Source organism: Hypanus sabinus, chromosome 16, assembly GCF_030144855.1.
Source record: "Hypanus sabinus isolate sHypSab1 chromosome 16, sHypSab1.hap1, whole genome shotgun sequence".
Taxonomy (NCBI): Eukaryota; Metazoa; Chordata; class Chondrichthyes; order Myliobatiformes; family Dasyatidae; genus Hypanus; species Hypanus sabinus.
Genome location: NC_082721.1, coordinates 5,645,604 through 5,662,272, shown reverse-complemented (window position 1 = coordinate 5,662,272; position 16,669 = coordinate 5,645,604). Strand labels below are relative to the sequence as shown.

At 43.9% G+C, this 16,669-nt stretch overlaps 1 protein-coding gene across 1 annotated transcript; it reads left to right on the top strand.

The window, feature by feature from the left end:
* Positions 1–3,914: 3,914 nt before the first annotated feature.
* On the top strand, positions 3,915–14,800 carry dohh (deoxyhypusine hydroxylase/monooxygenase). The gene is made up of 4 exons (XM_059991019.1): positions 3,915–4,277; positions 7,114–7,190; positions 11,860–12,094; positions 14,298–14,800. The coding sequence occupies exons 1-4, from the start codon at positions 4,004–4,006 to the stop codon at positions 14,609–14,611; spliced, it is 900 nt and encodes a 299-aa protein (XP_059847002.1). The 5' UTR covers positions 3,915–4,003; the 3' UTR covers positions 14,612–14,800.
* Positions 14,801–16,669: the final 1,869 nt, after the last annotated feature.

Genomic DNA, 16,669 nt, shown 5'->3' with positions numbered 1-16,669 from the left:
CGCTCCACTGTCTGCCATTTGGAAAATCGGATCATTTCTCCATATTGCTGCTGCCAAGGTACAGGCAGAAACTGAAACAAGAAATGGCCATAGTTAATACCATCCAATGTTGGTCTGACCAATTGGCCTCCGTGCTACAGGATTGCTTTGATGACATCAACTGGAATGTCTTCCATGATGAGGATGTCTCCGAGTGCATCGAGAATGTTGTCCCACTCGGTCAGGGTCTATTCAAACCAGAAACCCTGGATAAACAATTCCGTGCAATTAGCACTCACTGCTTACATTGCCGGTGACCAACAGGAGCTCAAGAAATGCAGCTACAATTTGCACAAAGTTATTCAGGCAGTGAAACAACAATACAGGGACAAGATCCAGACACAAGTCTCCACCAACAACACACGCAACTTATGGTAAGGTCTGCACACCATTGCAAACTTCATAGCTAAACACAGTGGAGTTTCTAATATCGCCGCCACTCTCCCAGATGAGCTAAATCTTTCTTACGCTCAGTTCAATGTTGCCAACACTGAGCCCGAGGACAGCCCCTGAAGAGACCTGTAGGTTGGTCATTTCTGAGGCCGAAGTACGCAGATGTTTCCAAACGGGTGGACAGTCGCAAGGCTGTGTGACTGGACGGCATCCCAGGGCAGTTACTCAGGGTGTACACAGCACAACTAGCAGATATGTTTACAGACATTTTTAATCTCTCCCTTTCCCAGTGTAGAGTGCCCTCCTGCTTCAAAACATCCACCGTTGTCCCTGTACCTAAAAAGACCATGGTAACATGTCTGAATGACGGGTGTCCTGTCACACTCACCTCAATAATAAGCAAATGCTTTGAGAGGCTGGTCAAGAACTACATCTGCAGTTTGCTACCACCCACACTGAATCCCCTGCAATTCGCCTACTGATACAACCAATTGACAGATGTTGCAATAGCCAGAGCTCTACACGCCATCCTTATACATCTGGAGAAGAAAGATGCTTATGTGAGAATGCTGTTCTTGGACTACAGTTCAGCATTCAACACCATAATTCCCTCCAGGCTCGACAAGAAGCTCAGCGACCTCGGCCTTCACCCTGCCTTGCGTAGCTGGATCCTGGACTTCCTGTCAGATCGCCGGCAAGTGATAAGAGTGGGCTCCCTCACCTCTGTCCCTCTGACCCTCAACACAGTTGCCCCTTGGGTCTGTGTCCTAAACCCCCTCCTTTACGCCCATGACTGTATCGCCACCCACAGCTCCAATCTACTAATTAAATTTGCAGATGGTACTACACTAATTGGCCTAATCTCAAAAAATAATGAGGCAGCCTACAGAGAAGTCATCACCTTAACACAGTGGTGTCGAGAAAACAATCTCTTCCTCAATGTTGCAAAAACTAAGGAGCCGGTTTTGGACTACAGGAGGAATGGAGACAGGCTAACCCCTATTGACATCAATGGATCTGGGGTTGAGAGGGTGAACAGCTTTAAGTTTCTTGGCAAACACATCACTGAGGATCTCATGTGGTCTGTACATACCGGCTGTGTGGTGAAAAAGACACAACAGCACCTCTTTCACCTCAGACCGTTGAAGATATTTGGTATGGGCCCCCAAATCCTTTCTACAGGGGCACAATTGAGAGCATCCTGATTGGCTGCATCACTGCCTGGTATGGGAACTGCACTCCTCTCAATCGCAGTACTCTACAGAGAGTGGTGCAGACAGCCCAGCACATCTGTAGATGTGAACTTCCCACTATTCTGGACATTTATAAAGACAGGTATGTAAAAAGGGCCTGAAGGATCATTGGGGACCCGAGTAACCCCAACCACAAACTGTTCCAGCTGCTACCATGCGGGAAACGGAACATCAACATAAAAGCCAGGACCAACAGGCTCTGGGACAGCTTCTTCCACCAGGCCATCAGACTGATTAATTCATGCTGACGTTACTGTATTTCTACGTTATATCGACTGTCCTGTGTTTGTCTATTATTGGGACTTTGAAGATCAGGCCACATTTAATAATTAATGCAGAAAAACAAGTAATTGAAAAGGGTTCACAAACTTGTAACTATAAAATGACTATAAATTACAAAATAAATAGTATACAGTATATGAGGGAATAGCCGTCTGGTGGAGTAGTGGTATCAGCGGTGGACCTCAGGGCAAGAGGTCCTGAGCTTGAATCCGGCCGGCTCCCTTGCACGCTCTGCATCAGTGCCTGGGTTGAGTGACAAGCTGGCAACTCGCGGGATGGGCTCCGCTAGGTTTCAGACGCCGTACGATGAGCAATCACCAAAAAGATCGGTGCAAAAAGTTTGTCATGATAACGCCCCGACGTCTCCACCGGGAGTTAAGGGCGCGCACACGCAAACACACACATAAAGGAATAACAGGGTAGAGTTCATGGTCAGTGTTGAGAGTGGACAGTGTTGGAGTGGTCAGTGTAGGAGTGAGTAAGTGTTGGAGTGGACAGTGTTGGAGTGGTCAGTTTTGGAGTGGACAGTGTTGGAGTAGTCACTGTTGGAGTGAACAGTGTTGGAGTGGTCAGCATTGGAGTGAACCCTGATTGAGTAGTCAGTGTTGGAGTGGACAGTGTTGGAGTAGTCACTGTTGGAGTGAACAGTGTTGGAGTGGTCAGCATTGGAGTGAACCCTGATTGAGTAGTCAGTGTTGGAGTGGACAGTGTTGGAGTAGTCACTGTTGGAATGAACAGTGTTGGAGTAGTTAGTGTTGGAGTGGACAGAGTTGGAGTGGATGGTGTTGGTGTGGTCAGTTTTGGAGTGAACAGTGTTGGAGTGGTCAGTGTTGGAGTAGCCATTGTTGGTGTTGTCAGTGTTGGAGTAGACAGTGTTGGAGTTGTCAGTGTTCGTGTGGGCAGTGTTGGAGTAGTCAGTGTTAGGATAGCCGTTGTTGGAGTGGTCAAGAAATCTGATGGTGGAAGGGAGGAAGCTGTTTCTGAATCATATGTGGGTCTTCAGTCTTGTACCTCCTCCCTGTTCAGGGGTTCCCGACATATTTCATGCCATGTACCCCTACCATAACTGAGGCATTGTCTGTTGAAGATATCCTAGCCGGAGCGACGCTCCATTTTGAGAAGACCTTGCCTCAAAACATCAATTACCTCCTGACCTGCAAATACATCCAGCATTGTATTTTTATATTCACGATCCTACGTGAAAAATACTAACTTCAGTCTGAGATACAACTTAATCTTCCGGCTTTTAAGCTATGAATGAGCTACCTGAGATTGAACTACAACTTTATGGTCTTTTCAAACACAGATTTGGTTATATGCGTGTTGCTTAAGATTTACAGCAACTTCAGAATTTACTCTTTTCCATGGATGCAGCCTGACCTGCTGAGTTCCTCCAGCATTTTGTGTGATGCTTTGGATTTCCAGCATCTGCAGTTCTCCCGTGTTTACATATAACTTTATGGCTTTTTAAACAGTTGATGAAGTACATGACATTTTACGGCTTTTCAAACATCGAACAAGCAACTTACTTCAAAGCACACATGACCCGATTCCAATTGGCCGGACACAATGCCGAAGTCATGTGGTTCCAGGCAGAGGCGTGGTTTCACTGGCGAAGTCACGTGGTTCAGAGTTCCGGCAGAGGCGTAGTCTCGCGGACGGAATCACGTGGTTTCGGACGGAGGCGAGGTTTCACGAGCGGAGTCACGTGGTTCCGGACAGAGGCGAGGTTTCACGAGCGGAGTCACGTGGTTCCGGACAGAGGCGAGGTTTCACGAGCGGAGTCACGTGGTTCCGGACAGAGACGAGGTTTCACGAGCGGAGTCACATGGTTCCGGACAGAGGCGAGGTTTCACGAGCGGAGTCACGTGGTTCCGGACAGAGGCGAGGTTTCACGGGCGGGGTCACGTGGTTCCGGACAGAGGCGAGGTTTCACGGGCGGGGTCACGTGGTTCCGGACAGAGGCGAGGTTTCACGGGCGGGGTCACGTGGTTCCGGACAGAGGCGTGGTTTCACGTTGTTCCGGCTGGTGAAAGATGGCGGACGCTGAGGCGGTGGAGGCGATCGGCAGGGTTTTGGTGGACGTGTCGAGGCCGCTGAAGGAGCGGTTCCGGGCATTGTTTACCCTCCGCAACCTGGGTGGACTGGCTGCCATCGAGTGGATCTCGAAGGGGTTCACGGACGAGTCAGCGCTGCTGAAGCATGAGCTGGCATACTGCCTGGGTCAGATGCAGGACGAACGGGCTATTCCGGTGCTCAGGCGGGTGCTTCAGGACAGTAGCCAGGATCCTATGGTCCGGCATGAAGCAGGTGGGCAGGTGTACCGCCTCCGCTAGCTTCCGAGGGTTTGACACGCTACTCACAGAGTCAGCTGCATTGCCACTGACTTATGCTGCGTGTCGTCATGTTGGAAACTAACACGGCATTGTATTGTGATGAATGATTAGTAACTGGCACTATGGAGGGTAAATGTTGTTGGGGTGATAGTGCCATGTCCAACTTTTTGATTAAAATGGACTCATTAGGTGCTCTGTTCTAAGGTGACTGTCGTGGAAGGTGTCAGATCCGTAGGTGCTATCACATGAGGCTGGGGTGCTAGGTAGGTGGATAGTTCGTAAGATAGTGAACTCCTTCCGGCAGTAACGCTGGTTTTAAAAAAAACAAGGAAAATCTCAGCAGGTCAGGCAACATATGTGGAGGCAAAATGATAGTTGATGTTGATAGTCAAGCATCTGTGTCGGTGCTGGTGCATACTTGATAGGCCAAATGGCTGTTTCCAATGTTATGAGAAATAATTTTCCAAAGAAAATGTATGGAAGCATTTTACAGCATTTCTATATCTATTTTTAGTTTTAATACTTGCATAACCTGATGTTTTGGATTATTTCCCCCCATTCCCCCCCCCCCCCCCCCCCCCCCGATGTGATTCATAACTGGGAATATTAGGTTCAAGTTTGTCAAATCTAGTCAAACAAAACAGAATTCCTCTGGGTCCAAGGGGCAAAGCATGCTACCAACAGCACATATGGTATGATAGCAGAAAGCATATTATCCTGAAAAGGGAGGGTCAGCAGCCAGAAGTCATGTTAGATATTGGTACCAATGACATAGGAAGAAAAAGTGATGAGGTTCTGAAAAAAAGAATATTGGCAGTTAAGAAACAGGATCTTGAGGGCAGTAGTCATGGGATTGTTGCCTGTGCCACATGTCAGTGAGTGTAGGAATAGAATGAGGCGGCAGATAAATGTGTGGCTGAAGAATTGGAGCAGGGGTCAGGGATTCAGATTTCTGGATAATTGGGTCTTCTTCTGGAGCAGGTGGGACCTGTACAAAAAAGGGATGAGTTGCACTTGAATCCAAGAGGGACCAATATTCTTTTGGGCAGATTTAATAAAGCTGTTGGGAGTGGTTTAAACTAATATGGCAGGGGGATGGGAGCCAGTATGATAGTTGAGGATGACCCAGCAGATTTACAAGAGGTTGATGAGTGTAACATGAATGTAAGAAAGGACAAACCAATAATTGGATACAAATGCAGACAGAACAAAGTTAATTGTACCACAGGCAGAATTCAAAAAAGGTGCAGGTGCAGGACTGAAGGTACTGTATTTAAATGTGTGTAGCATTTGGAATAAGGTGGAGGAACTAGTGGTGCAGTTATAGATTGGTTGGTATGAAATTGTGGGCATCAATGAGTCGTGGCTGAAACAAGCACATAATTGGGAGCATAACATCATAGGATATACTTTATATCAAAAGGTCAAGCAGGAAGGCATAGGTGGTGGTGTGGAAGGAATTACATCTTTAGAAAAAGGTGACATAAGGTCAGAGAGAGCACACAAAATGCTGGTGGAACGCAGCAGGTCAGGCAGCATCTATAGGGAGAAGCACTGTTGACGTTTTGGGCTGAGACCCTTCATCAGGACAGGTTAGAGAATGTTGAATCTTTGTAGGGCAACCTAAGAAACTGCAAGAGTAAAGAAACCATTATGCGAATTAGATATAAGCTTCTAAATAGTAGTCAAGAGGTGGGTTAAGATTTCAAAACAAGCTGGAAAAGGCATGTAATAAGAGTAAGATCACAATTGTAATGGAGGACTTCAATATGCAAGGGGATTGAGAAAATCAGGTTGGTATCAGATTGTAAGAGAAGGAATTCGTTGAAAGCCTGAGATAGTTTTTTTACAGCAACTTGAACCTACTCTAGGAAAGGCTATCTTAGATTTGGTGTTGTGTAATAACCCAGGTTTTGTTAGGGAGCTTAATGTAAAGGACCCCTTAGGAGGCAGTGATCATAATGTGATTGAATTCGTACTGCAGTTTGAGAGGGAGAAGCGCAAGTCCCATGTATCAGTATTACAGTGGAATAATGGGAATTACAGAGGCATGCAGGAGGAGCTCACCTAGGTGGATTGGAGGAGAATACTGACGGGGATGACAGCGGTCTCTGGGAATAGTTCACAAGGCGCAGGATGGATATGACCCACAGAATGCTGGGGGAGGGAGGAAATGATCTCATTGAAACCTATCGAATGTTGAAAGAACTAGATAAGGTGAATATGGAGAGGACGTTTCCTGTGGTGGGGGTATCCAGAACTAGAGGGCACAGCCTCAAGCTTGAGGGGTGACCTTTTAGAACAAAGGGAAGGAGGATTTTTTTTATAGCCAATCTGTGGAATGCTCTGCCACAGACTGCAGTGCAGGCCAAGACTGTATGCAGAAGTTGATCAGTCTGAGCATCGAAGGATATAGTGAGAAGGCAGTTGTATGGGCTTGAGTGGGTTCTGGGATCAGCCGTTATGGAATGGCAGAGTAGACTCGAAGGGCTGAATGGCCTAATTCTGCTACTCTGTCTCGTGGTCTTATACTCACAAAAAAATATAAATAACCCAAGTCCCTGAATGGCACGGCCTGTAGATTGATGGTGCATCGGATATCGTCCTTGTCCAGCAAGTTCTTCCACTGAAGTTGTAATCTTCATAACTGGTCTTAAAGCAGCTTCAAACTGATTGCCTTTTGTTTCTATTTGCAGTCATGGTGTATGTTTCTAATCAATTTAGGACTGATTACCGTTAAACATTCCAAGAATTTCTTTTCTTGAATTGCATTTGAACTGATGTCTCTTTTTTTTGTAATGTTATTTCAGGAGAGGCATTAGGAGCTATCGGAAAACCAGAGGTCCTTGAATTATTAAGAGAATATTCACATGATCCAGTGATAGAAGTAAGGTATTCTTAACAGAATTTTACAGATCATAGATAGTGTGCCTTGTATCAGTTCAAAGATTTTGAAAGATGTACTTTTCATTGTATGGTATAATTTTGATTTATTTATCCATTTGTTGAGATACAGTGCGGAATAGGCCCTTCTGGCCTTTCGAGCCATTCCACCTACTAACCCCAATTTAATCCTAGCCTAATCTCTATTTGTTGAGATACAGTGCGGAATAGGCCCTTCTGGCCTTTCGAGCCATTCCACCTACTAACCCCAATTTAATCTTAGCCTAATCTCTATTTGTTGAGATACAGTGCAGAATAGACCCTTCTGGCCCTTCAAACCATTCCAGCTGCTAATCCCTTCACCCTAGCCTAATCACAGGACTATTTACAATGACCAATTAACCTACTAACCAGTACACCTTTGGAATCCAGAGTACCTGGTAGAAACGCATGCAATCACAGGGAGAACGTAGAAACTCCTTACAGGCAGCAGTTGAAATTGAATCTGGGTTGCCCGTCTTGCAAAGTGTTGTGCTATTGTGCCACCATTTTGAATGGGAAAATTAATTTATTGGTAAATGTGTGGTAATATCTTCAAATTTTCTATAAAACAGAAATTGTGGATTAATTTATTCCAATGCTGCTGTTGTTTCATTATATAACCACATGGTTCCTGTTGGTGTAGAATTTATCTATTTAAGGGGTTATTTTCTCCCTTGGAAAACAAACATCTGTTTGTGGGTGGGCGGGTGCTGCACATGTTTCTTGCCCTTTTAAGTTCCAATTTGTGTTTGGGAAAGGTAACAAAATTATTAGGGAGCATAAATCATTCCTTTGCAAAGGAGTCACAGTGGTGATCACAGAGAAATAGATTCAGTAATTGAACTGACTTGCTGGTTTTTGGATTACTTAGTCCACTAGTTTCTGGTCTTTTTGAACATAAATCTTGACCCTACTCTTCACCTTTGTAAAATATACAGTAAACATTACCATCAATGCCTGAGAATATCAGTGTTCCAACTCTCCCTGAGACTGCTAGCAACACTAGGCTAGGTAGCCGTCTTGCAGAATGTACAGTATGTTTATTGTTGGCTACTTTTTGTGACTAAGTCACCTCTCATTAAAGCCTCGCCATTTAAACACTCTTGATGCGGTCACTTTCACTGGGTTGTGAATCACTGAGGTAGTTAGTCTTGAGTTGCTCATTTAGTAGGATTTGCTCTTTATCATTGGGTACCTTTACTTATTTAGAGATTGTGGAACAGGCCCTTCCAGTCTGACGAGATGTGCTGCCCAGCTTTCCACCCTAGCCTGCGTGAGGCCTCCGTCGGTCAGTCGTCCATGGATGTTGTGTCCTGGGTGTCTAGATACACGAGCCGGGGCAGTATGATATGGAGAACAAGCTGTCGCCCATGTAGTAGCCTCCCCTCTCCGTACAGCTGATGAATGCAAAGGTACGGCAGAGACCGATACAGTTTGCCACCAGCAGCATTGTAGGAGTTGCCAATCAGCATTGAACTCGACAGAGGACTGCCTTAGAGACTCAAGCTCTGGGCTTTTTCATCAGGATTTACCCTCGAAGCCTTCCCCATGAGTGGGTATAGCCACAAGGCAGAGGAGGTTTGAGATCAGTTTTCCTTCCAGATGAGCTGCCAACCATGACTAACGAGCCTCATTTGCCCAAAGCGACTGGTTTTAAGGTGTCAGTGACCTGCCTTTGCCCCTTCTGTCAGTACAAATGATTCCACTTGGTTTAGTAGCTAAGCCAAGTGTGACGGCCAGGAGCCGGGCTTGGTTGCCCGAGACAATTTGAGGTCATGCCATTGGGAGCATTTAATAGGTAGTAGGGTGCCGCTGATACCAAACTATCAATCTCTGCTGTTCGCAAATGAGAATGTCTGCAGACGCTGGAATCTGAGCAGCACACAAAATGCTGGAGGAACTTTGTCTTAAGTCTATGCAAGCCAGTGCAGTATGATATGGAGAGCAAGCTGTTGCTCCTGCAGCAGGCTGGCCTTCTCCACGTAGCTGATGATTCCAAAGGAACAGCAGAGATCACACAAATTGTTGGAGGAACTCAGCAGGCCATGCATCATCTATGGACAAAGCAGTTGAGGTTTTGAGCGAAGACCCTGCAGCAGTCCTGAAAAGACTGTACTCTTTCATAGATGCTGCCTGGCCTGCTGAGTTCCTCCAGCATTTTGTGTGTTACTTGGATTTCCAGCATCTGCAGATATTCTCTTGTTTGTGAACAGCGGAGATCAACAGTTTGGTACCAGCGGTGTCGCAGGAGCTGCCAATCAGCACTGTCCTCGTATAGGACTGCCTTAGGGAGTCCAACTCAGGATTTTTCCTTGGGCTTTACTCCTGAAGCTTTCCCCATGATTGAGTATAGCTGAAAGGCAGCAGAGGTTTGAGATAGAACATAAGAAATAGGAGCAGGAATAGGCCATCCGGCTCATCGAGCCTGCCCTGCTATTCAATAAGATCATGGCTGATCTGTCTGTAAACTTAGCTCCATCTACCTGCCTTTTCCCCACAACCCTTACTATGTAAAAACCTATCAACTGTTTCTGAAATATATTTAGTGAAGAAGCCTCAACTGCTTCCCTGGGCAGAGAATTCCACAGATTCACCTCTCTCTGGGAAAAACAATTTCTCATCTCTGTTCTAAATCTTCTTCCCTGAATCTTGAGGCAATGTCCCCTCGTTCTAGTCTCACCTACCAATGGAAACAACTTTCCTACTATTAATCTTATCTACCCCTTTCAAAATTTCTTAATGTTTCTATAAGATCCCCTCTTTCTTCTGAACTCCAGAGAGTATAATCCCAGGCGACTCAATCGCTCCTCATAGGTTAACCCCTTCATCCCTGGGATCAACCTGGCGAACCTCCTCTGCACTGCCTCCAAAGCCAGTATATCCTTCCTCGAGTATGGAGACTAGAAATGCACACATTCTGTTTGCTGCCTTAATAACCTGTGGTAAGCCAACTTTTTGAAATCCATGAACGAGTATTCCCAAGTCCCTCTGCACAACAGCATGCTGCAGTCTTTCACCATTTAAGTAATAATCTGCTCTTCTATTATTCTTTCCAAAGTGGATGATCTTGCATTTACCAATGTTGTATTCATCTGCCAGACCTTGGCCCACTCACTTAACCTATCTATATCCCTATGCAGACTCTCCACATCCTCTGCACAATTTGCTTTTCCGCTCAGTTTAGTGTCATCAGCAAATTTTGCTACGCTACACTCAGTCCCCTCTACCAAATCATCAATGTAAATGGTAAACAGCTGCAAGCCCAGCACCCTCTGTGGCACCCCTCTCACCACTGACTGCTAACCAGAGAAACACCCATTTATACCAACTCTCTGCCTTCTATTGGTTAACCAGTACACTTCCTCCGACTCCATGCACCCGTATCTTATTTATAAGTCTCTTGTGTGGCATCTTATCGAATGCCTTCTGGAAATCCAAGTATACGACATCCACCTGTTCCCCTCTATCCACTGCACTCATTATGTCCTCAAAGAACTCCAGTAAGTTTGTCAGACAGGACCTACCTTTTCTGAATCCATGGTGTATCTGTTTAATGGAACCACTCCTTTCTAACTGTTTCGCTATTTCTTCCTTAATGATGGCTTTGAGCATTTTCCCAACTACAGACATTAAGCTAACTGGCCTATAGTTGCCTGTCTTTTGCCTACATCCTTTTTCAAAAAGTGACATGACATTTGCTGTCTTCCAATATGCCGGGACCTGCCCAGAGTCTAGAGAGTTTTGATAAATGATTGCCAACGTGTCTACTATAACCTCCGCCAATTCCTACAGCACCCTGGGATGCATCCCATCAGGGCCATGGGACTTGTCTACCTTCAGGCCCTCTAGTTTGCTCATCACTATCTCTTTAGTGACAGTGATTTATATCAAGGTCCTCACCTCCCATTTCATCCACAACATCCTTCTTTGGCATATTAGACATGTCCTCCACCGTGAAGACTGGCACAAAATAGTCGTTCAATGCCTCAGCAATTTCCTTATCACCCAATATCAATTTCCCCTTCTCGTCTTCCAGGGGACTTTAGCCACCCTCTTCAGCTTTATATATTTATAAAAACTTTTGCCATCTGTTTTTATATTTCGTGCTAATTTACTTTCATACTTTATCTTCCTTTTCCTTATTTCTTGTTCAGTTCTGTGTTGCTTTTTAAAGTTTTCACAATCCTCCAGTCTCCCACTACTTTTTGTACACGTGAGCTTTTAATTTGATACTGTCTTTTATTTCCAAGGCTGGCTCTCCCTACACTTACTGTCCTTACTTTTGACTGGTATATACTTTTGTTGAGCACTGTGAAAAATCTCTTTGAAAGTATTCCACTGTTCCTCAACTGTCCTACCAAATAGCCTGTGCTCCCAATCCACATTTGCCAATTCCTCCTTCATCCCGTTAAAGTCTCCCTTGTTCAAGCATAATGCACTAGTTTTAGGTCTAACTATTTCATCTTCCATCTGAATGCCCGTCTGTCAGAGTTTTCCTTCTAGCTGGTTGTAATGGAATCTAAATGAACGAGGAAAGCTGTGGCTTTAGAGAGACTGGGTAGTTTTAATTTGAATTTGATCACTCATTGCTGTCCTACACTTAGAAATTTAATTTCTGTATTTTTTTTTAGGTGGCTGAAACCTGTCAGCTAGCAGTGAAACGAATTGAGTGGTTACAGACCAACAAAGATCAGAGTGAAAGCCAATACTGTTCCGTTGATCCTGCTCCACCAGCCTCGGAGAAAGACATCAGCAGGTTGAGGGGAATGCTCCTGGATGAATCCTTGCCCTTGTTTGATAGATACCGAGCAATGTTTGCCCTTCGGAATATTGGAAGCAAAGAAGCTGTATTGGCTTTGGGAGATGGTATGAATTTTACTGTACTCCTGTCACACTATTAATGTCATGGACAGGTAGCCTCCAACCTGATTTATCAACATCTTGTAATTTATTCCCCCTTCTCTCTTCATATCAATTCTGACTCCCGTCTTACCCCTTCTCTTTACCTCCCCATCACCCCTTTTGGTATTTCCTTCCCTTTCTCTCGTGCTGTACTTTCCTCTCCAATCGGATTCTTCCCACTAACCCTTTACCACCTAACATCTTCCACCTTCGTACGTCATGCTCCCTCCCCCACTCACCTATCTCCCCCCCCCCCCCCCCACCTATCAACCTGCCAGCTTGTCTTTAAACTGGAACCGGGAAGGTCCACATTCCCAAGTGATTAGTAAGGCAAGGAATACAAGTGATTAGTGTCTTGTCATGCAAGGAAAACCTATAATGTAAGAGCTGGATATCACCCATGTTATATAATCACATCTTAAGTAGCATTACCCCTCCTCTCACCTGCCTCACTCTTCTCCTCACCTTCTCTTCTGCCTGTCACCTCCCTGTGCCCCATCACCTTTCTCCAATAGTCCACTGTCCTCTCCTATTACCTTCTCCTCTTTACCTTCTCCAGCTATTCCTTCTGTTTCTCACTTCAGTCTCCCTCCCCTACCTCCTTATTCTGGCTGCTTCTTCCTTCCCTTCCAGTCCTGAGAACTGTTTATTCATCTCCATACATGCTGCCCGACCTGCTGAGTTTCTCCAGCACTTTAGATTTCCAGCATCTGCAGAATCTCTAGTGTTTACATTTGGATAGAAGCATTTTGCCAGGATTGAGAGGGTGCCCCAGTGGCATGGCAGTCAGAGCGATGCAGTTACAGCTCAGTCTTCTGGAGTTTGATCTCAGTGTCATTCCGTAAGGAGTCTCTGTATATATCGTGGGTTTTCTGAGTCCTCTGTTTTCCTCCCACAGTCCAAAGAGTCCAAATGTTGATTGGTCATTGTAAATTGTTCAGTGATTAGATTAGGGTTAAATTGGGGTTGTCAGAGGTTGCTGGGCAGCACAGCCTGAAGGGCCTATTTGACACTGTATCTCTAAATAATTTTTAAGAAGTTCTTATTGAACAGCAAAGCCAGCTCAAGGAGAAGGTGGATCATTTTTTAAAAAATAAAATTTAATTCAAGATATCACATGCAATATTAGATCTAGACCGAGCTCTTTGTAAAGTAAACCATTCTAAACTGTATGATGGTAGCCAGTAGAAAGTGACTGAGGCATCTCATAAACATAAGTGATTCTACAGGAAATCCAGAGCAACACCCACACAATGCTGGAGGAGCTCAGCAAGTCAGGCAGCACCTGTGGAGGGGAATGAACAGTCGACATTTTGGGCCAAGACCCTTCATCGGGACTGGAAAGGAAGAGGGAGGGGAGGCATCTCATTGCTATTACTAAAAAATCATCCACTTGAAGTCAACATTAGTCTTAAGGCTTTTTGGGATGGGAAACCTAGTGCTCTCTCTACCAAAGTAACAACAAATAAAGGCAATGGATTTTAATTTAAATGGTTTCTAGCTGCAGTTTTTGTACATCAGATGCTGTTTACTATGTACTCAGTGGCCACTATTCGATACCTCTTGTATCTAATAAAGTAGCCACTGAGAGTACGATTGTGGTCTTGTGCTGAAGCCCATCCACTTCTAGGTTCAGAGATGCTTTGTACACCACTGTTGTAAATGTGTAGTTATTTGAGTTCCTGTCTGCTTAAACCAGTCTGGCCATCCTCCTGATTTCTCTCATTAACAAGGTGTTTTCACTCAGAACTGCTGCTTGCTGGATGGTTTTTGTTTGTTTCTCAAACCAATCTCTTTAGACTGTTGTGCATGAAAATTGCAGCAGATCAAGTTTGAGATGCTCAAACTATGGTCAAAGTCACTTAGATCTCATCCCCATTCTGATGTTCGGTCTGAACAACAGCTCAACCTCGGGAATATGTCTGCATGCTTTTATGCGTCGAGTTGCCAGTTGGGTATTTGCATTAATAAGCGGTTGTACCTCATAAATTACACCAGAAAACTGTTTCCATACAGTTCAGAAAAAGATGCCCCCTGTGAAGTAGAAAATTGTTCATTATTTATAGTCTTGATGAGTTTCCAGACTTGGATGTACCCCAGGTCTTGCATGTGGGATCCTCTGAATATAATTTGTGATGTCTAATTGAATATGCATTTTCCTGTCTAGGTTTACAGTGTAGCAGTGCCTTATTTCGACATGAAATTGGCTATGTCTTTGGTCAGATGCAACATGATGCCAGTATTCCTCCGCTGATAACAGCATTGAGAAACATGGATGAAAATCCCATGGTACGTCATGAGTGTGCGGAGGCTTTGGGGTCCATCGCCAAAGACACATGCATGGAAGTACTGAAAGAATACTTGTACGACGAGGAACGTGTTGTGAAAGAGAGCTGTGAGGTGGCATTGGACATGCTTGAATATGAAATCAGTACTGACTTTCAGTATGCTGATGGCTTGGTCAAACTACAGAGAAGCTGATTTGGAGACTCTAACATCTTTATTGGACTTCTGTTAATCAGCTAAAAGACTGTTGAAGCTTCTTGGGATTTGATGTAATGAGTACTCAATTCTTGGAACTTAAACTTTCTCCAGTTTGAGGCATGTATTTTAAAATATAGTTCCTGAATTATGTTGTAGAATTTAAAACAATACATGGAGTGTTATTTATCTGGTGTGTGTCTCATTACAACATGGATCGAGGACATTTGACCCATCAAGCCTATTCTGGCTCTTGTCTATTTCTAATCACTTCCCTGCTGTCATCATTATGTGCTATATACACAGAATGGTAAGTGCATGGAACATCCTGCCAGAGATGGTGGTTGAGGCAGATGCATTTGGGGCTTTCAAAGAACTCTTTAGATAGAAAAATGAAGGGTGGGTAAAAGGGAAAGGTTAGATTGATCTTAAAGTAGGTTAAAAGGTCAGCACAATATTGTGGGTTGAAGGGCTTGTGCTGTAGTGTTTTATGTTGAAATAAAATCTGGAATTGGCTTGAATCTTAGTAATATATGTCAACAGGCCAAGGCCTGCTTATTAATCAACAGATATCTTGTTAGCTTATGGAATGCATGATATACAGTGGCATGTAGAAGTTTGGGCACCCTGGTCAAAATTTCTGTTACTGTGAATAGTTAAGAGTAGAAGATGAACTGAGCTCCAAAAGTCATAAAATTAAAGATGAAACATTCTTTTCAACATTTTAAGCAAGATTAGTGTACTTTTGTACAATTTTAGAGTGAAATAACGGAGCGCCATGTAACAGTTTGGGCACCCCAAGAGATTTGAGCTCTCATAACTTTTACCAAGGTCTCAGACTTTAATTAGCTTGTTAGGGTTATGACTTGTTCACAGTCATCATTAGGAAAGGCCAGGTGATGCAAATTTCAAAGCTTTATAAATACTCTGACTCCTCAAACCTTGTCCCAACAATCAGCAGCCATGGGCTCCTCTGAGCAGCTGCCTAGCACTCTGAAAATTAAAATAAATGATGCACACAGCAGGGAAGGCTATAAGAAGATAGCAAAGCGTTTTCAGGTAGCCATTTCCTCAGTTCGTAATGTAATTAAGAAATGACAGTTAACAGGAACGGTTGAGGTCTGGAAGACCAAGGAAACTTTCCCAGAGAACTGCTTGTAGGATTGCTAGAAAGGCAAGTCAAAACCCCCATTTGACTGCAAAAGACCTTCAGGAAGATTTAGCAGACTCTGGAGTGGTGGTGCATTGTTCTGTGTTCTGTCCTTCATGGAAGAGTCATCAGAAGAAAACCTTTCCTGCATCCTCACCACAAAATTCAGCGTCAGAAGTTTGCAAAGGAACACCTAAACAAGCCTGATGTATTTTGGGAGCAAGTTCTGTGGATTGGTGAAGTTAAAATAGAACTTTTTGGCTGCAATGAGCAAAAGTATGTTTGGAGAAAAAAGGGTGCAGAATTTCATGAAAAGAACACCTCTGTAACTGTTTTTTATTTTTTTAATTGAATTTTCAAATAGGTTACAGAAAGAAAAAAAAATTATCAACCCTTCCCTCCCTCCCCTTAACCCCTCCCCCCCCCCCCCCCCCCCAACATACCCCTGAAGAAAAAAGAAAGAATGCCTGGATATGGGAAGATTCCCACATGCTCCATGGAGTTCATAATAGCTTTAATATGTATTTATTTCTTTCCCCAGATAACCAATAATTTTATCTTTGGAGCACCTATATATTTAATCCTATCTTTTGTAAATAAGGGTGACAAATTTTCAGCAATATTTCATTTTTATCTCAAATTATAAGTAATTTTTTCAAGTGGAATGCAGCTAAAAATTTCGTTCTTCCACCGATACTTAAGTATGAATCTGATTTCCAAGTAACTGCAAAAGCTTTTTTGTCTACTGCCAATGCAATTTTTATGAATTCTTTCTGATATTTATTCAATTTGGATTTCGATTTTATCCCTTCAATATCGCCTAGTAAAAATAATGTTGGATTATGTGGAAGTTGTATTCCAATAATTTGTTCCAGTAAATCTCTTAAATTTGTCCAAAAAGTTTGAAT